This window comes from Chanos chanos, chromosome 1 (genome assembly GCF_902362185.1).
Source record: "Chanos chanos chromosome 1, fChaCha1.1, whole genome shotgun sequence".
Classification (NCBI taxonomy): Eukaryota; Metazoa; Chordata; class Actinopteri; order Gonorynchiformes; family Chanidae; genus Chanos; species Chanos chanos.
Window position 1 is genome coordinate 18,472,473 of NC_044495.1, and position 27,238 is coordinate 18,499,710.

A 27,238-nucleotide genomic window follows, 5' to 3' on the forward strand; every position below is an offset into this window, starting at 1 on the left:
TTTAGATCGGTTCAAGCCCGCAAGGGGTCCATATGGACAAGGGCCGAGAGGCGGCTTGATGTCCGTCACGGTCCCCTGGAGGTGTCGATACGCATTGTGTCCCCCCAGTAGTGCATGCCTGGATGAGAAAGTCAATATTGAGACAAACAATAAAGAGGGAGAGAGTGGGCTTTTTCTAAGCCGCAAATAATTGAGGCTTTGTATTTGCATTGCAAGTTGAGCACAGATGTGCTGATGAGCAGTACCCGCATGTAGAAAGGAAAAAGTTCGTCCCTGAATAGCCTACACTAACAAACAACCTTTCTTCCACTGTCACTGCCTTCTGTATTTAGAGTTGGCTTTTGATCCAAGGTGGATTTTTTTTCTTCACATCTATCATGGCTCCTCTTCCCCTTCATCCTCTCATATGAGAGAAAAGCAAATCAGCAGCTTAAAAAAATTGTAATTTCAGTTTATTGTTTATTCAGTGGGGTTTGACTTATTTCGAAGGAGAGGGGCCAGACAATGTAAGGTTTAACCTCCTGAAGAGCACACTGTTTACACATAAGCTCAGAGTTTATGCTGTAGATCCCATTTGACCCAGCAGGTTTTACATTGATGAGGGCAGAGTTTTAGGGATATGGGAGGAATCACAGGCTCGACTGAATGCAAATGACTGCGGTAACCGAGAGAGAGAGAGAGAGAAAGGCACCCCTTGCTCTTGTTTCAGTCCCTTCAGGAATAAAATGCATCTCCATTGACCGCTAGGCTTGGCCCATATGTGACTGGTCTCTCATACAATGACCATACCAATTAAGACGACCTCTGCCAGAGCACCCCAGAGCTTGGTCGCTAGAGACCCCCCCCCCCCCCCCCCCCCCCCCCCCCGCCTCAGGACTAATGACTCATTCATTCATTCATTCATTCATTCACTCACTCTTAGGGTCGGACGGAGATGAATTCATGGTTTTTGCGTGACCAATAGCCCACTGATTGGAAGTGGAGTATTGCTGTTCTGGCTGAGCTTACATTCATGTGTCTGCCTAACTAAGGGTCATTTTAACTGTGCTGATTCTGAAGAGATTTTAAGGTGTATATTCATATTGACTTTAGCACATGTATCCATTTCTTGTCACAATATATTGCACTTATTTGAACATGCTCTGAATATTATTTTATCCAGGAAACACATGTTTTGACTTTGCTCTCTGATGTGTTTTTATAGTTACATAAGAGGAAATATGAGATTCTCTGTCAGCTAATATCATTGTGGTAGTTATTTGCTCTTTCATGAAATCATTTTTTATTATTTCTTCAGCATGACTAAATAACAAACAGTGATGAGTTACTTCTGTCATTGCTAATCAATCATCTTACAACATTGGATAGCACATTGCCTTCAGTAGCTATGTGATTACTCACTTGCAGTTTGGTTTGGACTCATCTAACTGGATTGAGATGTGTTTGAAATGAAGGACAATCTTGAGTATGTGAATAGCCCATCGTTACACTTAAGGGAATGTTCAGATGCTTTAATCTACCTTGTCAATTAAATACGGGATCTTGGCCACTTAAAGGTGAATGAACTCTTGTGATTTTTCCTTCTCAGATGCTGATGAGTGTTCCGAGGCCACGGATGACTGCCACATTGACGCCCTGTGCCAGAACACCCCAAAGTCCTTCAAGTGCATCTGTAAGGCTGGATACAAAGGAGACGGCAAGCACTGCGAAGGTGAGTTCCCTCTCATATAAGAACACACACACACACACGCACACACACACACTCGAGGTTCAGTGATGCCATGAAGTTCATACAGCTGTTCTGCGAAGAGACCCCCCCCCCCCCCCCCACCAACCCTTCCCTGCTGAGGGTCTTAATTAACAGGGAGGAAGTGCAGTGAGGAAGGTGTGAGGTGCTCAGGGGGCAAAACCTGCACGAGTTTCACACCTCCTTTTCCAGTTTCTGCCTGAGAGAACAGCACAGCTGGAGCTCACACACACATATGCATACACACAGCATGTAAATACACGCATGAGTACACAACTGCATATACAAATGAGAACATGCATGTAAGTACACTCACACATGGATACTTTCATACTCACAGAGACAGATTTGCAGGCATGCACTGACATATCTGACATCTATGTACACACACACTGAAATGCATGCAGACGTCTACACATTTATACAAATGCAGATGCGTAGATACCACATATTGCTGTTGGCTGAATTCTGTAAGCATTGCTTTGTGGGCTAATACATACTTGCCGTTAGTTCTGTCTAGACCAATGCTAATCCATACACCCACACAGCCCAAACCAAAGTTGGCTGACACTCCAAGTTTCCCCAGCATTGCTAGCATGCTAGGCTAACACTCTGAGAATCTCATTCAGGTAGCCTGTCTGATTTACAGTTCACAAAATGGTGGCTCCTGTTCAGGCGGCCTTTCAAAGCTCTCCCTCTGTGTGTGTGTGTGTGTGTGTGTGTATATCTGTGTGTCTGGTGTGTGTATGTGTGTGTGTGTGTGTATGTTTGAAAGGGAGAGAGAGAGGGGGGGCGGGGGGTGCATATGTGCATGTGAGAGTGACACCTGGAGAAGAAGTGGTAGTTACTTACTGTCAGTTTCCTGCTGCTTTATGAAGCATTTTAATTTGCCTTTTTCCCCACACTCCAGTTCCACTTTTTGCTCTGTTGACCCTAAATCCAGCTGTTTAAAGCTAAGGTGTCATGGAATAGTGCAAAATACCTTTTTCCCATTCTGGAATTTGACCTCCAATTTTAAATCCATTTAAGAATTCAGATGGAGTTAAAATGAAATATGTTGGGATGTGTAACCTGCTGCTGGACGCTGACTCCAGACAGAAAAGTCTAGAACAACACATCTTTTATTTCCTCTGAGGAAACAGAGAGAATGTTTCGGCCTTCCAGGAGCCTGTTCCTCCCACCTGAAAACCATAGTCCACAGAGACACAGAGGTTATAACAGTAGTCATATTGCTTGCGTGTGTGTGTGTGAGAGTGTGTGACTGTCTTTCTGTCTGTCTCTCTCTCCCTCTCTCTTCTCTCTCTCTCTCTCTCTCTCTCTCTCTCCTTCTTTCTCTCCTATTTCTATTTGTGAGTCTGTGTGTCTCTCTCTGTGCATATACGAGGTAAGTGTTAATGTCTGTGTTAGGTCGTATGTGCATAGTCTATGCCTGTGTCTGTGGTTGTGTACACACTACAGTGGACATGATATCTACAGCAGCGTGGTGTTAAGTGGGTAGGAGGGGAGCTGTCAGGTCTTGACCAGAGAGGCCCGTTACCAAAGCCCTGCTCTCTAATTAAACCTGTGGCTGTTTAACTCTGAAGGAAATGAAGAAAGCTCAGCTGATGGCTTGGCTTACTCTAACTCTGTCATATCATCTGTTTACACTGGAACGCTCACTGTGCATAGCCAGCTGGCTGCCTCTAGACTTTATGAGAGTAAAGCGCTCAGAGAAGCTTTGGTGTTGATTAAAGCGGAAGACTGGTTTAGCATTAACTGCTGTCGTGGGTTAGCTCCTGTGGTTGAATGGTGGTGGTATCTCTGCAGCAGCAGTTGCACAAAAATTTTGGACTTCAGCTGATGTGGAGTTGGGTAGAAAGGTAACATGTAACAAAAATCGAGTATACGGTGTTGTCTTTAACCAAACTTTTGATCCATGGTCCACTGCAGTTCACTAGCTTTGTGTTTGTATTGTATGTTTATTGTTGAATGCAGACCCGTCTATGTTGTTTAGGCCCTCACTATTTGAGATACAAACAATACAGCATGTTGTAATGACAGATAAATACATCAGGAGTTGTGTGTGTAATTTGGCTTGAATGCTTCCAATCATTGGCCATTATCTGAAGTGTACAGAAAGGCCAGTTGTGGTAAAGAACAGATATATTTCCAAGACTGAACCTTGGGGTGTAAATGAGAACTCCATATGTTACAAATGTTAAATGTTCCAGTAAAAATCCTTTTCAAAATTACTTCAGAAGTGATCTGTAGTGTCCTATAATGGGTGTTTCATTAATACTGGTAGAGGGAACAAAATGAAAAATGCTCTTTTCTTTGAAAAATAATGGAAATGTATTTAAGGCACTGGTGTCCAGGAATGAGCCACCATCAGAATAACAACAGGTTCTATACCTGTAGTGAATGATAATCAAACTTTCTTCCTCTTTGTCTCACTCTCTCTGTACTCTATCTATATCTGTCTATCTATCTATCTATATATCTGGCTCTGTATCTATACACACACACACACACACACACACACACACATTGGTCCATGCAACACCACAAACCATATATACATCATATTCATGTCTTTGTGTGTGTGTGCGTGTGTGTGTACAGACAGAGCCAGATAGATAGATAGATAGATAGATAGATAGATAGATAGATAGATAGGCAGATAGATAGATAGATAGATAGATAGATAGATAGATAGATAGATAGATAGATAGATAGATAGATGGATGGATGGATGGATGGATGGATGGATGGATGGATGGATAGATAGATAGATAGATAGAGTTTGAATGTTCAGCAGGTCTTACAGAGCTGAAGCTTTGATGAAGGGAGAAGTTAAGAGTGACCTGGTTTTAGATATGGGTGGTATCGTCCTCTCGTTTGGATCCAGTCCCAGCTAATGAAATTAGCCCTCATATTACTGCTAGCCTCTGTAACGTGATCTTGCATTTGTGAACGTCGGCCTAGATTTTTCCATCAGTTCAGACTGCTCTTGCTTTCTGACGATGGAAGAATGTGAACTTTGGTTGCTCCTCTATCCTGAAAAGCGGATGGGAGAGAGAGAGAGAGAAAGAGAGAGGGAGAGAGAGAGAGAGAGAGAGCCTGGATGTTGGTGTATGTTATATGAGCCAGTCTGCAGGTTATTTTTTGTGTGATGCTGTAGAGTGCTGATGGATTTTATTAGTTTTAACCACTGGAATGGAGGCCTTGAGTTCTTGTTGTTAAGGTGAAAAGATTGCACTGGATATATATTCATGTCAATTTTTATTTATTTATCTATTTATTTATTTTTCAATTACTGCTCTTTATAATAACTGACTTTTTAAATATTTTTATTGATACAGAATTTGAACTTGTGTCATTTAAGGAATCAAGCAAGGATGTTGAGAGAAGGGCAAGAGGAAAGTTCATCTGATTTTTGGCATCCCCATTCCCACTGCATTAAAAATCAATCTTAACCACCTGCTATCTGTCTGCTCCTAACTGCACTTTTGTTGGTTCTTGTCTGGGAAATTGAAGTGTTCAACTGGAGATGTTCTGTGGGTTTGTCAAAACCCTGTTGCCATGGTATATATCCATGGAGACCCAGAAAGGTGTTAGGTTCTCTGTGCGTCTGTGACCTCTGGATTAATTGGCGGCTGTAGACCTATACAATCAGAATACAAATTTAGGATTTTCACTTCCCTCCATTTGCAGCTGGATTACATGTAGTGAAAGACAGGAATTCATTTAGTTCTCTTACTCAGTGGCTGATAAAGATACACTGACCAAGTCCAGGTACTCTTTCTCAATCTTCCCCTTTATCTTTTTCTAATTCATTTTGACTGTGAAACAGGTCAGGTAATTTATGCTACTGCAGAAGTGCCCTAATCTTTGTCTGCCCAGTGTGTGTGTGTATGTGTGTGTGTGCGTGCACGAATGTGTGTTAGGGAGAGAGTAGTGAGAGAAGTGTAAGACAATTACTAGGCCATTGTCTGCCCAGTGTCTGGATGTTCGTCATAGCAGTAAAGCTGTTCTGACTGGCTGGTGGTGTGTGTATGCCCCACCTACCACATCACTGCCACCCCCCTCCCCCCTCAGTGAACAGGCCAGAGTCTGCTACTGCTGCTTTATATAGTTTTGAGATGAACATTTCAGCTCACACACACACACACACACACACACACACACACACACCCCTACAGATTTCTTAGCAGTTTAGAAATCTTTCAGTCCCAAAGTAAATCACCTCTGTGAGAGGTTCTTTTTTATTATTTAAATTTTGAGAGGAATCACTCATTTACACTCATCAGTTCTGAGTCATTATATCAGTTCTGCCTCTAATTCTGTAGGGATAGTTGTATTTTATGTGTGTTTTATTAAATGCTTCAAAAGCAGTAACGATTCTCATGTCTCTTACCTGTAGGCCCTTCACATAACTGGCTGGTGGTGGCATGTATATGTATCTGTGTTTCTGCATTATGTCTCTTATACACGGAGTAAAAAGCCCTCTGGAACCCCTCTGTCCACTCCAATGCTTTTCATGACTTTCAGTCTCCTTGAGTGGATCTGAAGAGAATAGTCCATAGACTCAGAGCCCTCTAACTTTTATATGTGAATTCATTGAGAGAAATCATATTCTTAGGGGAAAGTCTCTTAAATATTCGTGATGTGCACATTTGATGTAGCTTTGATGTGTGTGAATGTAATAAAAATTTGTTAGAGCTTGCATTAATAGGTTTGACTAAATACGATCTTGGAAATCTTTCGGTTAGTTAAAGGAAATCCAAGTGAAGTGTGAAAGTTTTCCCCACTCAGGTGCTTTTTTAATGAACTGGAAGCCTTTTTTATAAGGAAGATTGCTATGCCTCTCTCTCTCTCACTCTCATTTCTGGTTTTGGCAAGAGAGATTTGCAGGGAACCAGGTTGTTGTATTCTAAGGCAGCCCCCCCTCACACACTGAAGTGTGTTTGGGAGTGTCCAATCTGTTTGATTAGATGTTTAGCATCAATACTTCTCTTGACACTAGATGTGTGTGTGTGTGTGTGTGTGCGTGTGTGTGTGTGTGTGAGTGACTGAGTTACTGAGTAAGTGAGCGAGCGGAAGCAGCAGCAGCAGGCTGGAGCTGTCGGATCGCCGCTGGCTGATGTCAACAACAGCTCCAGGGCAGGAAGCAACTCAGCTGGAGATTAACTATCCGTCCGCTCTTTTAAATAACCCCCTCCTGACTCTCGCCTCCTCCACTGCCCCTAACACCCTCCACACACCCTCTTAACCTCACTCACCTTCACTACCTCAGACTAACTCGACCAGGTTCACACACATGCACACGCGCATGCGCACACCTCTAAACATTGCTACTCATGTAGCCTTTGAAAGCTATAAGCCAGCCACTGGCGTTTTAGCATTGATAGCCAGCACTATCCTGTCGTTCTAGAGTTCAGTGAAAGGCTTCTCCCTACCTCTCTTTTAGTTTTCCTCCTTCATCCTTCGTGCTATACCTTTCATCCTTAATTCCTTCCTGCTCCTCTTCTCTTTTGTTCCTTTGTTTTCACAGAACGATTGAAGTATATTATACAGAGTTTTGCAGGAGTGCCATCTCTGATTGGTTCTGTACAGTTCATGTAAACAGTCAGACAAACACTAATTACATGGCCTCGCGTTTCATCGCTTTAATTGTTTGCGGATGCTTTTGGGATGAGCTGGCGTGGACTTTGACGCATTTGTGTACACCAAAGCACTCTACTTAGCCAGAGCCAAACTGTATGCGGCTCCTCACTTTGATGCAGAGGAGAAATAAACAGAGAATGAAATGCCACTGATGTATTTATACCTCCATAATTGAGGTTTGGGGGAGTGTGTGTGTGTGTGTGTGTGTGCGCGCGCAAGAGATTTAAGGTCACTTTTTTGTGGATTGGTGTGCATGACTGCGTGTTGTGAGGTTTGTGTGTGTGTGTGTGTGTGTGAGAGAGAGAGAGAGAGAGTTTGTGTCTTTCTGTCCACTTGGGGCTTGTGATACATTGTGGTTAATGCTGTTACTGAACCGCTGGTAGTAGATTTGTTTATTTTATATTGTTATTTTACGTTTTTGCTTTACAGTGAGGATATTATGGCTGTTCTCTGTATGGGCGTTCTCTCCTGATAACTGTCCTTGCTGCTGTACTAAATCCTGGCACTAGTTTCTCCGTGGGTGAAACCAGGCTGGGAAACCGTGCTATCTGTTTTATTTCACCCTACATTAATGTGTACTTTACCATAAATTCCCTGGACTTTTTAGGGCTGCTGTATAATCCTCCATAGGTGTGAATGTAATAGAGAGAATGTGTATGAATGATCACAACAGTGTACGTGTGTGTGTGTGTGTGTGTGTGTGTGTGTGTGTGTGTGTGTGTGTGTGTGTGTGTGTGTGTGTGTGTGTGAGTGTGTGCGTGCGTGCGTGTGTGTGACATCATTTTGAGCGATCCACACAGAAACTGAGAAATGACAGATTCTTCTCTGTGTGATGACTGATGAACACATGGTACGGACACACACACACACACACACCTAACTAACATACAGTGAATACATAAAGCAGATACCTGCTCAGACTGAATAGAGGAAGACATGCTCTAGCTGATCTTTTCTTACTTATGCCGGGGGACGGGGGCAGGGGTGGGGTGGGGTGAGGAGGGGTGGGGAGGGGGTGGGTTCAGTGTTGTTGCAGGGTGTGTGTGTATGTGAGTGCATGAGTAAATGCAAGTTTTTGTGTCCTTGCATGGCAACCACTTGTAACAGGCTCTTATGTGAAGCCCTGCTGGCTCAGGGAGGATCATCAACATGAATGAGGAGTAGAAAACTGTCTTATCCTGTGAGTGTGTGTGTGTGTGTGTGTGTGTGTAAATGACTGAGTCAGAGAGCTTTCTGACTCAGAAAGGAGGCAGGTACTCTATAAGAACAGTTATTACAACACTGAAAAGTCATAGCCTGTTTTTCTCAGTAAAGATAATGAGAGCTCCACTGATTCAGTCCCAGATTTCTGCTGTAAATCCTGTGAGTTTGGCACTTACATCCAAATTTATCCAAAGGCTGTTGTATTTGGTTCAACTTTACACACGAATCACTAATCAGTTACTTCTGATGCATTCCTCTCTTTCAGATATAGACGAATGTGAGAATGATTACAATGGTGGCTGTGTACACGACTGTATCAACATTCCTGGGAACTACAGGTGCACATGCTATGATGGCTTCATGCTCGCGCACGATGGACACAACTGTTTGGGTAAGAGTGTGGACCACAGATTGGCTCTGTTTGAAAGAGTGTGTGTCTGTGTGTGAGGGTGAGAGAGACAGAGTGAGAGAGAGAGAGAGAGAGAGAGAGAGAAGTTGCGTAAAAGAAAAGGACTCATCGAGTGAGTCAGACTGAGTAGCATGTGTTTTCAAGCATTAGCCGATAACACACATCAACACAGAGACAGTCTGTTCCTCACGCCCCCCAAAGCTGGAGTGATTTCCCATACTCACGGCTCTTTTGTATAAACATCAAAGTTTCAATATAGTCATCAAGACTGATGAGTTTTTTTCTTCCTGCTAACAATACTGGCTGTAAACATAAACAAACACACCATGGCTCTTTTCCGGATTTTTCTATAAGCATACAGAAAAGGGCGGCAGAACCCAGCATTCAGTGTGACGTTTTGACAGCGTTCTGACGAGAATGAGAACCGATGAGAACCACTGATTATTTTTCATCTTTTCCAAAAAAAAAAAAATGTCATTGAAATGTCTTTTTTTTTTTAACGCAATCTCACGCTGTTTTTCCCGGAATCCCGTGGGCATGTCAAATGTTTACGTTAGCGGCTTAAAAATGGCAGTAGGCAGGAGCGTCGAAAGAGAAAATTAATAACTTGCAGTCTCATATTTATCGGAGGAGTTCAGAGATGAAATAGCATGACCCTGAGAGCTCGTCTTGGTTTCATGGTTCTGGAGATATGTGTGTGTGTGTGAGAGAGGGGTACTGTGGGTTTTAAAGGGGGGAATGTAGGAATCTTTTAAAAAGTGTTTTTTTGCATTGCTGCTTAGACTTGTCTGTCTGTGTTTTGCACTGTAAGTGACTGCAGATGTTGTGTTTTGGGCTTCGGCAGGGACGTGTCGGGTTGTGGTGTGTATTGTGGTCTGCTCATGAAAATGTGCACGATGGTGCAGATTTACAGCCGGTGTGTACTTGTGTTCCTGATCACAGGAGCTGGTTAGCCATGCTACACTTAGTGGATGAAAAGAAGGGCTGACACTTTTGTGCTGTGCCTCCCTGTCCCCCCATCTCTCTCTCTCTCCTCTCCTCACCTCTCCTCTCCTCTCCTCTCCTCTCTCCTCTCTCCTCTCCTCTCCTCTCCTCTCTTGTCCTCCCTGCAAATGGAATCCAAAGCAAATATTGGAGCTGCACTCCCAGTGTGATTGAGTTTCAGGCTCCTGACCTCTTCATTTTTCATTCCACTGCACTAATGATGATGGATACAGGGGTAGGGCAGCACAAAACACTCATTTTATCACCTTAATATTCCACCTACTTCAACTCAGCTTCCATTTTTTCTCTCTCTTTCTCTCCCTCATGCTTTCACTTACTCTCTTTCTGTTACCTCCCTCAAATAATTTCTCCTGTCTCCCGTGCTGTCCTTACCACTCCTGTGCTCTCCATATTTCCTCTCCCTGTCATGCTGTCCCTCTATATTTCAAACATCTATCTCTCCCTCACTCTGTCTGTCTGTCTGTCTGTCTGTCTGTCTGTCCCTCTCTCTCTCTCTCCGTCTATTTTCTTGGTTGTCTTGGCTTTGGGTTGTCCCTGGAGTGACTCCAGGCATTTTCCCCTGAGGCGATGGACTTGCTCTTGATTTGACATCTTTATTGTGGAATGTCTCAAATAGAACTGTAAATGCCGGTGTTGGGAACTCAGACAAGGCCGTGGAGGGCTATCACCATCACCAAGGGGGTTCTGTTGTGTTGCCCCCCCCCCCTCTCTTTTCCCCTTTTTCGTTCCCTTTATTTTTTCTCACTGTCTCCCAATCTTACTTTTTCTTTGATACACATATGCGCTCGTATGTGCACACCTGCACACACACACACACACACACACACACACACACGTTCTCTCTTATTCTGTTTCTATCCGTTACAGTCTTACAAACTTTCTGCTTGTTTTGTTGGATCTCACATGATCTCTTTAACCTCTTTGGCAGATGGGGAATGCGTCATTTTGCTGTGTTGTAACGGTTATCGTTCGAATGTCAAAATCCCTTATGTATACAATATGCAGTGCCCTGGTATGACTAACTAGATCAAATTCACTCGCAAAGCAGTTGGACCCTTTTAAGATCACTTGATTCATCCTAAAAAACACAAACTTTTTTGGATGATTTGGATGATTTTTTTTTTTGTCTCCTGGCTTTTAGCCTTTTTTTTTTTTTTAGCTTTTTCCAAACACTTCTTTGCCAGCCTGTTTTTGTGCTGATTCTGTCCCTGACATGGCATCAGTGGGTGTTGAGACAGAGTAGGCCACATGTCTGACCTGTAGTGAAACTGTGATTCTTCTCAAAGGTCACAACCTCAGCTTCTAAACCATGCCATTGCACTTTCCCTTTCATTGTCTGTATTCCTCTGTGCCACAAACCAACATTCTTCACTCTGTCTGTCTTTCATTCTGTGGCCTCTTTTCTCTTTCCTCTGTTTCTCTCTCACCCCCCCCCTCTCTCTCTCTTGCTCTCTTGCTCTCTTTCTCTCTCTCTCTCTCGCTCTCTCTCTTTCCCTCTCTCTCTGTGGAAAATGTACCAGTCTCTCTCCTGGCACTCTGTTGCTCTGATGACATTGTCATTTTCACTGATCTAGACATTTCCATCATCACTTCAGAGCATTAATCAGTAATCATTAACAGAATACACAAAAGATTTAGTACTGAGGAACTGCTGATGGATCTGGCCTTTCAGCAGCTGTCTGTCTCCCTCAGGATTCAGGTGAATATGTGTGCTGAACATTAACCTGTCAGTGTCCTTTGATGTCATTATGTATAATATACATTGGTATATACTGTAATGTGTGTCTGTGGTAAATCACAATACTTCTGTAGTGTTATTTTCTCCTTGGTCTTACAAAAACAGGTGTTCTTTAGAAAAGGGTGTTATGACAAATAACAGTAAATAACAGCAACATATTTGATGCAATCAGAATAAAACCTTATACTGCAAAAAAAAAAAAAAAAAAAAAGGAAAAACAAAAAAAAAAGGCTTAAAAGAGCCAGTGTTCTTGACGAGACTTGGATTTTTCTTTCATTGTTTTTTGAAACATATGCAAAACTGCACGGAGCAAATGTATATAGAATCTCAAAACATTTCAGGGCACGCAGTCCTTCATCCGTGTAAACAGGAATGAGTATGCTGAAGACAATAAACAGGATCAGTAGGTATGTCTCCATCATTATAAACATGGAGCAAGAGAGGGAAAGACAAAAAACCTGTGTGAATGTTTGCACCGTTCAGTCATCTTTGACAGTATAAGACAACGAGATAAATACACATGACAGTCGACTACTTGGTGACCAAAGAGTAAATATGCACCACGTGTAACAGTAACCAACACAATGCAGTCACAAACTTGTGCATTCACATGTTTATGAAATGGAAATCCAGGTTTACAAATAAATTGATCTTTATTCTAGGTAGTTTTCTCCTTGGTTTATACAAACAAATATAGACTAAAAGTCTATATAAACAAAAAAGAGATGTTGAAAGAGTTTCTCAGGAACTCAGGAGAGATTCTGAGGAAATATCGCTGAATAACGTAAGAGGAACATAATAATAACGTTTGATATTGTTTGTAAATGGCTGATGATTCTTTCACTGCACACAACATAAGACCCAAAGCTCATTTTCCCATGATGCTTTGTTAATGTTTTGAGTATGTGGTACATTCAGCAATGCACCAAAACATCAGAAATCACAGTGCTTTTCGATACTTACTTACCTACCTCCTTTTAAACACACGCACGCGCGCACACACACACACACACACACACACACATACACACACACATGCACACACACACACGCACACACGCACAGTGGGAAGTTTAGCCCAATGGTTACTGACACTACTCCATAGAGTATGTAGGGGGATGGCAGGTTAACAAGGGGGATGCATTTTGGTCATTTCGCTAACAAGGGGGATTGCATCCTCCCTCATCCCCCTACAAATTGCTTACTGCACACACACATGTACACACACACACACACACACACACACACACACATATATGTGTACTTGCACACACATGCACACATGCACACACACTCTCACACAGACACACACTCCAGACACAGACACATGCACACACACACACACACATGCACACATGCACACACACTCTCACACAGACACACACTCCAGACACAGACACAGACACAGACACACAGACACAGAGTGTAGCTCAGAAAGAAGCGCGTGGCAAAGTAACTCTCTCTTTTGACGACTTAGGAAAAGAGAAAAACGAAACGGGACGTCTTTCTACCTGCCTGTTTTGATACATGTAGGAAGTCAATTCAAGTCAGTTCACAGACACACCCTTTTCCGCATTTCAACAGGTTGTAGCCGTAATTGATTTAAGATTGGCTGATGGGCAGCTGATTAAAGAGTAATCTAGTGCAGTTCCTCTCTGGCTTTTTGATTCAGATTTGTATTTATTTTCTCTGTCCGTGCAGGCAGCTGGACTCAATGTGTTGATAATTTGGTCGTTTTTATGAATGTCTGTGCTGCTGCTGCTGTTTATTTATCTTTCAGAGGTTTTTTTTTTTCTTCTCTCACTCCTCCGTCAGATCAGAGGAAAGAACATGCGTGGCGGAGGAAAAGAATGTCCAATGAAATGTCCAGCGTCACCACGGAAACAAGGGGCCATTTGGGGTTGGGGGGGCGATGGGTAGTAGGTAGTGTGTATGCTTGTATGTTTTTGAGAGATTGGGTTTTCAGTGAAGGTCTTTACTTTTTATACGATAGTCCTTCTCTTCTCTTCTCTTCTCTTCTCTTCTCTTCTCTTCTCTTCTCTTCTCTTCTCTCTTGTTTTCCGTTCCTTTTCCTTGTTCTCAGCTTCAGTGTCTCTCTCTCTCACTCTCTTTCTCTTTATCCCTCCCTCTCTCTCTCTCTCTCTCTTTATCCCTCCCTCTCTCTCCTCTCTCTCTCACTCTCTTTATCCCTCCCTCTCTCTCTCTCTCTCTCTCTCACAAACACACTCTCTCTCTCTCTCTCTCTCTTTCTTTCCCTGTTGTGTCATGTCACCCAGATCTCATCCAAATTAAAGTTTACACAAGAGCAATCAAACAAAACAAAAACGTTCCAGTTTAAACTCGTAGTCTGGGATGCCAGGCCCCCTTGTTTAAATTTTGGCAGGAACGGTCTTAATTGAGAGATGACAGCTGAAATGTTGTTTTTTTCTCTCCTTTTAAACGAGAGAGTGCTGTCACATTGATGATATCTGTTTCCATTCACACATTAAACAGATCGCAAAACGCTCTGGAGAAACCCACGTGAACCGAAACCCAACTGTTCTCCACCTCTCATCATTTACAGTCTGTTGGCAATTCTTTGAATGGGGTGGAAGGACAGATGTATACAGTCATAGTTTTCAAAGCATTCTCACCAGGACAAAATCTGTGATTACTTTTTTCCTCCTCCTGCTACAAGGAATAAGACAGTTAAAACATCAAACTGAATATTTTTTCATGTTTTGTAAATACATAAAAAAGGAGAGCAATCTTTGCTCCAGCTAAATGCTTTGTAAATCTGTCGGTTCATGTTTATGGGACAGATCCATTGAAAAATGAAAACCAAAACAACCCCCCCACCCCCTCCAAAATAAATAAATAAATAAATAAATAAATAAATAAATAAATAAAAAATCCAACATGTCTTCGACTCCTGGATTAATCCACTGTTGAAGTAAGTGTGCGTGTGACAGTGGTCAATGGGTCTGTTCCAGCAGCATCTACTTTTTCACTTTTCTGTTCTCAAATGAATGGAACAGATTGTATCCAAATCTGAAATAAGCCATAATAGATACATAATATAACATAATGTAACGTAATCAAACATAATTAAGGTTAAAATCATAGTTCTGCAGGGAACTCATGTCATATTTCCAGGAGAACTGATGACACTGGGTTCCAATAAGAGATAGGGGTGTTGATCTCTTGGCTGATGGACAGAGACATCCACTTTTCCACATTTCTCCAAACTGCTCAGACATACAGGGATGGCTCTGTCTCTCGTGCCAAATGAAAATGAAAAGACGGGCCTTCTCTCCTCTAGCTCTCCTCTTCTCCTCCCCTTCTCTCAGTTAACGCAGTGGAAAAGGCTTTGCTGTTCGTGCTGTGTTAACGAGACGCCAGGCAGATGCTAAAATAAGAGTTGTGTAGCTAGGTAAAGCCCGGGGTATATAGTAAACCACTGTGACTGAATTGGGCTTTGAATGTGTGTGTGTGTGTGTGTGTCTGTGTGTGTGTGTGTGTGTGTGTGTGTGTTTGAGAGGGAGACAGAAGCAATGATGTTAGCTTTGTTTACTGGATGTATGACATGACAGTGGATTCCAGTTTGCATTGGCCAGTAAGTCTTGTTCAAGACACAATGTAGTTTCCCATAAGCCTGACTGTGGCAGGGCTGTATTAGCCTGTAAATCTGCCGCTTGAGTTCCTCTATTAGTCTGTCAGTCTTAATGAAGTTGCTTGTTAAGTCAGCGGAGCGGAGTGTGTACTGTAGTGTCATTGTACCTGGGTGATAATGGGCGTAAGGCTCTTTAGACACACATAAATAGGCACCAGCTTAAATGCAACAGCAGGCCAATAAAATTCCCTCAACACACTCTGAATACACTGGGCTTCACACACACACACACACACACACACAGACAGATAGACAGAAACACACGCACACACACACATACACGCAGGCATGCACACCCACACCCACATACACACACACATGCACATGTACACAGACACACACGCGCGTGCACACACACACACACACACACACACACACACACACACACACACACACACACACACACACACACACACACACACATTTCTTTTTGTTCATAGAAAAAGGCCTGAGAGGCTTGGTTAAAGCTATAGAACAGCACTTCATGGTAAAGTAGCATCTGTCTCACACTGAGTCTTAAACTGGTTTCCTCACCAGAACAAAGTGATGGAACAGGCTCCAGATCAGAGAGAGTGGTGGCAGAGCAGTATGTTTGTGACAGAACAAATGTTAAATGAAGACATAATTAAAGAGAGGCAGTGTGTCGGGCTAAATGGGCTTTGACAGAGCAGAGACAGGCTGACAGAACATAGGTCCAGATCAGGCAGAACATGGCAGAACAGAACAGAGAGACTGTGGATAAAACAGGAGTTTGACATAATCTAGGCAATGTGACATAACAGAAATCCTAGTGCATAGAGAATGTGTGTCCTCACTGAGTCAGTCTGACAAAACAAAAGTCCAGAATGGTTTAAGTGTTCTAAAGGGGATGGAGCAGAATAGAGAGAGATGTTGTGACAAAACAGAGGCTGCAGGGCAGGACAGAGACCGATTGACTGAACAGAATTGAAAAACAGGCAAGGAGACAAAATGGAGGGAGTTTAAATGAAGAGACAGTTTACCATAAACAAGGCAATGTGACATTTCCGAATTCCAGTGTGGAGACAGTATGATAGAACACAGACAGTAGGACAGAGCTTCATTGCTAAGACAAAGTGAGTAGAGAGACATTTAAAGATAACTCACGGGGGTGTGATGTAACTGAGGCAGGACTGCCAGGACAGGGGAAGTGTGTGTGTGTGTGTGTGTGTGTATGGGGGGGAGGGTGTTGGCCTCCTAAATTTTCAAAGAGAACCTTGTAATTCACAAGCTAAGCAGGTGCTGCACATGCTTATTGCCTTGGCTGTGCAGTGTGTACCAGGAAACAGCAAAAATCTTCTCAGACAGTTTACATTTAAGAAAGAACGATGATGCAATTTCGCACACACACACACACACACACACACACACACACACACACACACACACACACACACGCGCGCGCGCGTGCACACACACACACATATATATATGTGTGTGTGTGTATATATATTTATGTATAATATAATATAATATAATATTTTTTTTAATATATATATATACTCATCTAAAGCAGGTGCAATATTTTTCTCCGGTATGAGAGACAACTAAAATTTTACGAGTTATCATTGATCTCAACATCAGCTTCCTCCACCATATTCTGATTCATTAGCTTGCAAACTTAATAGAGCACATATATTTATTGTGTTTGAGCAACACATTGACTGATGAATGAGTTATGTTAGAATGATGACTGACGATCAGTTGTGGTGTCAATGAACACTGACACGTAAAATAAATTCATTTGGTCGCTGCGAGTATAAAGTCAACAAATGGAGCAGTTTGTCATTTTTTATACATAAATGTGATAATGTTACTACAGAGACATCACATAATGTGTATATATATATATATATATATGTGTGTGTGTGTGTGTGTGTGTGTGTGTGTGTGTATATATATATATATATATTTTTTTTAATGATATAATGCACATATAGAGTGTGAAACTTTTGAGTATTCAGAGTTTCCTGGGGCAAGGCCTCCAGAGTCCATGCCAGTTTTGATTTAGTGTCAGACTAAATTACAGCACTGCTGAACAGGCTTCCTGATCAAAAGCAGCACAACGTAATTGAGGCAGTGTGTCATAACAGAATTACAAGACAGAGACAGAATGACTAATCAGACTTCCAGTACACAGCAAGATTAGTATAACAGAGTTATCAAAGGCGTGTATCAGAGCAAACTAGGCTTCATAAAGGAACTCATCTACAAAACATTGTGTCTGGAAAGGTGGCATAGTGTAACAGAGACAGAACACAGCGGTCGTGTAACCCGCGGTGGGCACGTGGTTAAAACAAGTTTCTCTGACTGAAACTGCAAAGTTGTCCTTTTATGGCTGAACTTGAATGTTTAAGGATTCTTAGGAGCTCTCTCCGGTCAAGAAAGGGAGCGCTAACCAGGTTTATTTTAGGTTTTGTAGCTTATTTGTCCCAAGTTGGCTCCAAACCGCCGACCTCAGCCCAGGAGTCGGAGGCCAGTGAGTCAGAGAGACCTGCCTCTGATGACCCGGTCTCTACTGTGTCTCTGTAATGAAGAGATGTTTACCTGTGGTCCTCCCCTTAACTGGCACACCTCTGTTATGTGCTCCCTCCCAAAACCTCTTTCCCAAACCAGGTCCTTGTACCATCAGAGTGCTTTTTTGCTCCAAGAGTGTACACTGCTATAAAAAAAATTACAGATTACAAGTGTTGGATCTCACATAATTATTGGTGGTTTTATTGGTATCAAAGTTTTGCAACGTGAAAGGTATTACACTTCACTTATTTTATCTTCATAAATGAAAAATATATGCTCAAAGGTGCTTTTCTAACTTTGAGGAGCCCTGTCTTTATCCAAAGGTTCTTATAAGAACCTTTCCAGTCATAAAAAGGTTCATAAATCACAAATGGTTCCAAAATGTACCTTAATCTCTAGTAAGAAACCTTAAAGGTCTGTGTTTGGACTTTTAATTTTCAAAATGGAGAGCAAATTAACAGGGGCAGCACTTAAGAAACGGTCTGACATAATGGAAAAGATGAGAAGAACAGAGATTCTTTGAGACAAGAAAGACAGGATGACAGAGGAGTGTTTCATGACATGGTCAGGCGTCTTAGTTCCAAACCGGAGTCGGCCGAGTAGCAGGTTGCTGTGTTAGGGCTGTGTAAAACTCACTCAAGTGTGTTACTGGTCTGCAGTGTTAGAGGATTTCCCAAACCAATATACCCACATAAAGATTTATAGAACTGTCAGAGACAAGGCGCTGTTCCTCAGACAAACTCTCTCAAACACACACACACACACACACACACAAATACACAAATACACACACGCACGCACACACACACACACACAAATACACACACACGCAGACACATACACAAAGAAACTTATGAATGCTCAACCAAATTAACTAATTAACCCATATATTAACCTACAGCCTCCACACACACTTTAACCCTCACGTGAACTCTGACGACAATGGTTGCTGGAGTGTGTTATCAGTGATTGTAGCATGACAGATGCTGTGCTGCTGTCCATTTCTCTCTCTCTCTCTCTCTCTCTCTCCCTCTCTTTCTCTCTCCTCTCTCTCTCCCCTGCTTTGTTTGTCTCTGTCTGATGCTTGACTATCTGTCTATCTTTATTTTTTTTATTGTTTATTTGTTTGTCTGTCCAGAGGTGCATGCGTACAATGGAACATTCCAGCATCTCATGTCATCAACTGAATTCTTCAGACGCTTTAAATAGTCTTTTAGTTGCAAAGAGGAAAACTACCATGACAAATAAACAAGCGCTATCATAAATACCTGCAGACACTGTAGCTTTACAGAGTTCAGCAGAGCATGCTAATTCTACGGAAATCTGTCTGAGTGCCTGAAATACTCTGCGTGTGTGTGTGTGTGTGTGTGTGTGTGTGTGTGTGTGTGTGTCTGCGTGTGTAACTTTTGCTTGAATAACCGTGCCTGTGTCTCTCCCTGTCTCTTGTTCTGACAGACGTGGACGAGTGTCTGGACAACAATGGGGGATGCCAGCAGGTGTGTGTTAACACCATGGGCAGCTACGAGTGTCAGTGCAAAGAGGGTTTCTTCCTCAGCGACAATCAACACACCTGCATTCACCGCTCTGATGGTGAGTCTTATAATGTTGTTTTTGTACATGTGAGGGAGATTTGCAATCTACTTTCATTTATTTGACACTTTTACCTGAACCTTTTTTCTCCTCCCTGCTTTACACAATTTTTTTTCTCAAAGCTCTGTTCAAGTGTTCTTCGTCTGCATGTTCTAGAGTTCCCTTCAGATATGCACAGAGAGAGAGAGAGAGAGAGAGAGAGAGGGGTGACAGAGAGAGACAGAGATAGACAAGGAGAGATGAAACAGAGAAACAGAGGGATAGACACAGAGAGAGGAGATTGTGATAGAAAGAGAGATAGACAGAGAGAGAGGAGACGGAGAAAAACAGAGAAATAGACAGAGAGAGAGGAGACAGAGTGAGACTGAGAGATAGACAGAGAGAGAGGACGACAGAGAGAGACCGAGAGATAGACAGAGAGAGAGAAGACAGAGTGAGACCGAGAGACAGACAGAGAGAGAGGAGACAGAGAAAGACAGAGAGATAGACAGAGAGAGAGGACGACAGAGATGCACAGAGAGATAAACAGAGAGAGAGGACGACAGAGAGAGACCGAGAGATAGACAGAGAGAGAGGAGACAGAGTGAGACTGAGAGATAGACAGAGAGAGAGAAGACAGAGACGCACAGAGAGATAGACAGAGAGAGAGGACGACAGAGAGAGACCGAGAGATAGACAGAGAGAGAGTCCAATGTCACTGACACAGTCAATTGTAAGTCAATTGTAAGAAAGGTCCTCTGTCCAGCCCTGATCATTACAGTATTCAGGTCAGATTGACATGACCTGTGAGATGACAGGGTCCAGGTCAAAGGTCAGCAGATGAATGTGCAGGCGGTGACCATGTTGATGTTGAGTGGAGTTCACATGCCTCTTATGGCACTGATGTCATTGTGTGTGTGTGTGTGTGTGTACAGTGAGCGGGGGTGGGTGTGGCATGTGACTTATGACATGTGTGCTGTGTCGTTGGCGTGACCCCGTGGTGCATTTGATTGACCCGTGTGTTGTGGCTCATTCCGCCTGTCAGAGTTAATAAATGAGCTTCATCTGTAATGACACAGCCGAGGGCTTGAGAGGGACACATTCTCTAACATTGAGCAAATCAAAGAAATTTACACACACACGTGTGCGCACACACACACACGTACACACTTAGACACGCACTTACACACACACACAGACACACAAATGAGATATGGTAGAGCTGCAATCATTTCTGTGATGTCACTCTCAGTCATGTGTGGAATGTGGAGAGGGGTGAATGACCCCCCGCCCCACTCTTTCTCTTCTCTTTTTCTATTTCTCTCTATCACTGTACTTTTCTTTCCTTCATTCTCTCTCTCTCTCTCTCTCTCTCTCTCCCTCTCTCTATGCTCATTTGCATGTCAGTACATTTTAAAAGACTATATCTGATCTCAGGGAGAAAAAGAGACTAAGGTCAGAGAGAGGGGAGGAGTGAAGGAAAGAGAGAGAGGGAGAGGGAGAGAGAGGGAGAGAGAGAGAGAGAGAGAGAGAGAGAGAGAGAGAGAGATGGAAGGAGTGATGCTGAAATAGAAATGTTCCATGTTTGCTTTCTGGGAAGTCCATAAGCCAAAAGTTTGTGCATGTGTCCTTCTGGCCTTGCTCGCTATATTTTCACTTCAAACACGCGATACTGTAAACAAGAGAGAAAGTTCTATGTTTGTATATGTGTTTCCGTGAATGAGGCTGTAAACAAACAAGAATGTTGCGTCTTACTGATGGAAATGCTATGGCAATACTGTACTGGTGAAAATCTCCTCAGTGTTTCATGCATATGTACATACCCTCACTCCTCTCTTACACACACACACACACACACACACGTTGCTCTGCAATTCAGACTGAAATAGCAGCAGCAGGAGCTTCACTGGAACATGAGTGTTTGTCTGTCCTAGATCCTCTCTGCTTCTCTCTTTTAACACTTGTCTTTCTTACCAAACACACACACACACACAGATACAGAGAGAGAGAGAGAGAGAGAGAGAGAGAGAGGCCTTTCTCATGAAAAGGTCTTAATCTCATAACCCAGTAACCCTGGATGAACCTCTCACCTTCACTCATCACTCAGTGTATGTGTGTGTGTGTGTGTGTGTGTGTGTGTATGTGTGTGTGTGTGTGTGTGCGCGTGTGCGTGTGCTTACAGTTCAGCTCTCCATCTCTCACTCCTCAGGCTGCTGTGACAGGTCAGGGTTTATGCTTTTTACCCTGATGTGTTTGAGCACACCAGTCTCAAGTCCTTTTTGTCTTTGGCGGAAATTCTCAGTGCACACTACGTGTCCAAGTCTTTGCGACTGTTTAGAGGAGGGTTTTAGACAAATGTTTGCCATCAGGTAGATCTTCTTCTTCTTCTTTTTTTTTTTTTTAAATGTCCCCCACCGTAGCAGCTGAGGACCATGTTCACGTCATATTCTCAGAACTTCTTCACGTCGCATGATTCCTTTAGCACTCTTTGTTTTTTTTGAGAACCTGTTGAGAGGTAGTGGTATTGTATGATTTTGCATAGGCCCAGGATATGGCTCTGTCCTGTCTGAGTGTGTGTATGTGGGCGTGTGTGCACGTGTTAGAGGGTGTGGGCGAGGGGGTGGAGTTGTATGGTCAGGTGGTCACAGGACAGAGCTCTACTGTACAACACGCTCACACGCACAAGCGCAAACACTCAACTGGCAGGAAAAAATTCTGTGGTTAGAAAATGGTTCATCTTTCTCCCCCCCCCCCCCCCCCCCCCCCCCCCACCCCCCCTTACTGCTGGTGCCAATTACCAGCTTTCACACACCCTGTTCCCTCTCTCTCTCTCTCTCTCTCTCCCTCTCTCTCTCTTAAAATGCAGTTGGATTTCTTAGAAATAATGTTAAAGTGATGCAGCAGTTGCCCCTACCCACAGGGGACCATAATAACCCCTGCTAGCTGTAAGAGTTGTAATTATTTGTTCCATTGTGATCAAGGTCATAGTTGTTTCCATTAATTTTTTTCAGAGTTCTTTGTGAAAGTATTCTTGGGAAAGGACAACTACTTTTTCTCAGGATCAGCGCTTCAGGTAGTTATAAAGCAGGCCCACGTGTCCAGTGGACGCCTGAATGGATCTATGCATGGTTAACTGATGGCCACTGAGTCACAGGATGCTCCCTGACTACAACACGCTGTTAACTCCTAGTACAGGAACATTCAGCTTCAAACATCCTTTCCGTTTTTGAGGTTGTTTTCTCTGTCTTTCTCCAGTCTGGCAATCGTCACCTTCAGACTGTCTCCCAGAAAACAGCGTTTTTTTTTTTTTTCCCTGAAGTTCTGAAGTTTGTCATTAGATAAACAGTTTTAGAGAAATGTGGAATTTGGGGGAACTTGTGAATGCTTCTGTGTTCAGGTCATAGGCAAGTGACGGAAAACTAGAGTCAAGTTCCTTTCGCTACATCATTTTTGAAAATCTTCCCTCCGAAATGTGCGTCATAAACTGCGGCAGGAGGTCTGTTGAGTCAGCTGATAACAATGGAACTGGTATCATATCAGCTCCCCACTGTCGAGCCATGTCTCCTGATAGGGTTTTTAAATATGGTGTGAGATGTCCCCACATGTTGTGTAAATAATATCCTTGTAAATTCTTCCCTCCACTCAATTGCAGAAATTCTGGCAAATGTCAGCTGGCAGTAAATTGGGAATTTGAGTTTTCTCCCCTTGCAGACAGCAAGTCTGCTGCTCTGAGGGCTTGGGAATCGCCATAGTAACCAGCGGGATTGGCAGTGGGAATGCCGCCGGAAAACTGAGGACACAGGATCCCTCTCTCACCGAAGAAAAACCCCAGAATGTTCTGCCTACTTTCTTTCTCTCCCACAGAGAGAGAGAGAGAGAGAGAGAGAGAGAGAGAGAGAGAGAGAAAGAGAGAAAGAGAGAGAGAGAGGGTCAGAGACAGAGAGACAGAGAGAGAGACAGAGAGACAGAAAGAACAAGAGAGAGGAGGGAGACAGTTTGCCCTGGCCAGACTAGAGTAAGTCATGTCCTTTCAAAGCCCCCTCAGTCAGAGGCATAAGTGGCTGCCTCTGCTCTCTTTCTCTCCCTCTCTCTCCCTCTCTCTCTCTCTCTCTCTCTCTCTCTCTCTCTCCCTCTCTCTTTTTCTCTCTCTCTCACTGTTGTGAACAGGGGAAAATCATTAATGCGTCAGCTTGCCCCGGCGCCGTCTCTGCTGTAGAGACACTGGTGCAAGGACGTGATTTATGAACACAGGAGGACATGAGGAATAGTACTGTTACCCAATGCACACAAACACACACATGCGCACACACACACACACACGCGCACACACACAGGGAACTACACACTGCTATGGGCATATTCATATTTCAACACATGCATACATATCTGCACACTCACCTAACATTGTAGCATTTTCAAGATTCCGTGCAGGTCTAGTCAATAACCTACTTTGTTTTATGATGTGAAAATATTTTATGGTGTTTGGTTATGCGTTAATGTCCTGATTTGGTCAGAGAAATTATGGGTGCCTCATTTAAGTATTTGCATGGAGTCTCTCCCTCTCTCTCTCTCTCTCTTTCTATCTCTGACTTGAAAAGTCAAGAAAGTCTCCATTTCCCTCCCCTTCATTCTTTTTCTTTCTCTCTCCTGCGTAGGAGGGGAGGAATTGAGTGATGGTGAGAGAGAGAGGGAAAAACAAACAGTAAGACAAACATGGTTGAGTGGACCAGTGGACTCTGAATGTGTTTATTTGGAGTGAGGAGAGGAAGCAGGCAGAGCAAGACCACTGCAACCATGAGCGCACACACACACACACACAGACACACACACACCACACACACACACATGCGCGCGCACACACGCACGCATGCACGCACATGCACACACAGACACACACACACACACACACACACACACACACACACACAGTGGGAGTAATCAGTTTGCTGTTTGAGCTGTGTATTTACACCCTCCCCCCCCTCGCCCCCTCAGCCCCAACTTCCTGGTTGGACAGTGGAATCTAAGGACTTAGGAGTTCAGAGGTGAAAGTTGTCGATAGATGAGCAGTTCTTTGTGTGTGTCTGTGAGCGTGTGTGTGTGTGCGTGTGTGAATGTGTGTGTGAGAGAGAGAGTGATGAGTGAGTAAGCGAAAGAGAGAGAACTCATTGAAATTGTCCTTGTCTGACAGAAATTTCCTAGCCACCCTTGTCCATCAGTCAGTAATGGTTGTAAACTGTGTGGGTGTGTGCGTGTGTGTGTGTGTGTGTGTGTGTGTGTGTGTGTGTGTTTGCGCACACATGATACAAAAAGTTATGGCTTTTTTGAGCAAGGAAAGTTGTGGTAAGTGACAGTTTTTTCACTTGAATGATGACAAATTTCTGCTTGAGTGATAAGAGAGAAAACCTATTTCTAGCTTTTCAGAGACTGTACCCCTCTGAACACAGCACTGCACTCTAGCTCCTTCCCTGTCTGTTTCTTCCTGTCTCTCTCTCTCTCTCTCTCTCTCTCTCTCTGTCTCTCTCTCTCTATGTCTGTCTCTGTCTCTTTCATACACACACACACACAATTACAGGGTCCTTACTCCTATCCCATGCTCTTCCTACTAAATTTATAATTACATTGTTTAACTATTATTTTTCTTGCTGAAAACTGCTCTTAATTTGGTGAGCTTCTTCGTCTTTTTCTCTCTTAGCCTCTGCAGGCCTTGGTCGTTCTCTGTCTGTTTGTTATGTTTTTGCTCTGAAAACTCGCTGGCCTATTTTTAATACTCAGTTTGTCTTCGGGTGGTGAAAATATTTAGCTGTGTTCATTGGTGTCTCGTGGGCACAAGGTGACCTTATCTGGAATTGCTTGTGGAAATTTTTTTTTGCATGTAACACATAACGCTCTTTTAACAGGGAAGTGTGTGGGAAAAAGGAAATATACGTCTCTCTCTCTCTCTCTCTCTCTCTCTCTCTGTTGGTGTGGTGAAGGAGCAGCTGGTTCGTATCAGCTCTTCAGAGCCAGGGTCTTCCTCTGTATGTGACCCTACTGCTGTCGCCAGCCTCTGTAAACTTTCCATTTCTGCCTGAAAGCTAAAGCCGCGTACAACACAGTGGACGCAGGAGACCAGCCTTTACTTACCTCTCCCTGTCCGCTTATGATGACATCACCCAGGGTCCTTTACAGAGAAAGAAACTGAAAATACTTTTGCTGTTTGAAGGCCTGTGTGTGATTGTGTCTTTGCGTGTGACTGCACAATTATCACCACGTATGTGTGTGTGTGTATGATTGCCTGCATGCATGCATGTGAGAGACTGCATGCATATCTGCGAGTGTGTGTGTGTGTGTGTGTGTGTGTGTGCGTGTGTGTGTGCGCATGCCAACGTGTATGCGTTAGAGTGTATGCGTGTGTGGGTGAATGCGCGCACGTGTGTGTCTGTATATGTGTGTGTGGAGCGTGTGCTTGTGCGTGTGTGTGTGTGTGTGTCAAAGAGAGAGAAAGAGCCAGAGAAAGAGAGAGAGACAGAGGAAAAGAAAAAGAAAGCTTGTGTTTGAGGAGAAGATTGGGGAGGGTTATTGGAAGAGGCGGTTTTCGGTTGAAGCACATCAATGGTGGTTGCTGAAAAAGGAACCTAATTGAAATTCATGGCTTAGTACCTATAGCATTGTGCATTTAGAGTGAGAAAGAGACAGAGAGAGTCTGACAGATTTCAATTAAAATGGCATTTACAAGAGGATGTATGGGAATAGGAGAGGGAGAAAGAGGGGGTGATGTGTGTGTGTGTGTGTGTGTATGTGTGCGCGTGTGTGTGTGTGTGTAAATTTTGAATAGATACTTCATCCAACAGTGATATTTCTGGTCATCAGTACACATTTTCAGTCTGTTTGTAACTTTGCAAAATTATATGGTGTTTTCATATTTGAACAGCACTTATAAAACTGCTGATCTAATATGAAAGTATTTCCAGTATTGAAGTGAATTAATGCAAATCTCATAATAAAACTAAATTCAATTTGGGTGTCAGCCATGTTCTAACAAAAGGAGGTTCACAGAAAATATACAAAAATGAGCTTTATATATTTTTGTCAGTCATTCTAAAGGGAGAAATCACAAAACAAGCGAAACATTTGTAATTATTATTACATCATCAGTGATTCTGTGCAACAACGTGTCTGTAAGGAATCACTGCAAAGACCAATCGAAGGAAACCCCGCAAACTAACTGAATAGATATATATATATATAAAAAACAACAGCAACAACATAATAGTTGTATAAGTTAAGGAGTGAAAATACAGTATCTCACACACTGTAGAGATAAGGTTCTTACAGTGTTCCTCTCCCAGGGCCAAACCCACCACTAGTCCTCATATCCAGAAAGCTCAATTATGGTTTTTGTCTGAGCACAACTCCTGCTCCCAGCTATAGTTCCAATGCTCCTTAGCAAACTCCAGATCCTTATTTGAGTTGATTGCTTTCAATGGAGGCTTTCAGTAGAGTTTTCCTTTCACAAATCTCCTTGAAGAGATCCCATTGGAGACATTTCATGTGACGGAAGATTTAGAAACTTTGTGTTTTAAAAATGTATCCATGTTTTTGTAGATCTCCAGCTGTTCTCTGATCTGTCTTCATAATGCACGGGTACAGGATACACTTGTGTACCAGGCAGGCCTGGCACTATGTTGGTGGTTTTCAGCTTCTTAATTAACAGTTTAATAGTGGAAAATCACACAATGAGTTTTTTTTTATTTA

At 43.0% G+C, this 27,238-nt stretch overlaps 1 protein-coding gene across 2 annotated transcripts in view; it reads left to right on the forward strand.

The window, feature by feature from the left end:
• scube1 (signal peptide, CUB domain, EGF-like 1) overlaps positions 1 to 27,238 on the forward strand; it is a 64,539-nt gene that overhangs the window by 526 nt on the left and 36,775 nt on the right. For both annotated transcript variants that reach the window (XM_030774104.1, XM_030774113.1), the window contains exons 2-4: positions 1,589 to 1,711; positions 8,862 to 8,987; positions 19,391 to 19,525. In XM_030774104.1, coding sequence (XP_030629964.1) covers positions 1,589 to 1,711; positions 8,862 to 8,987; positions 19,391 to 19,525 — 384 coding nt within the window. The remainder of the gene's footprint in view (positions 1 to 1,588; positions 1,712 to 8,861; positions 8,988 to 19,390; positions 19,526 to 27,238) is intronic.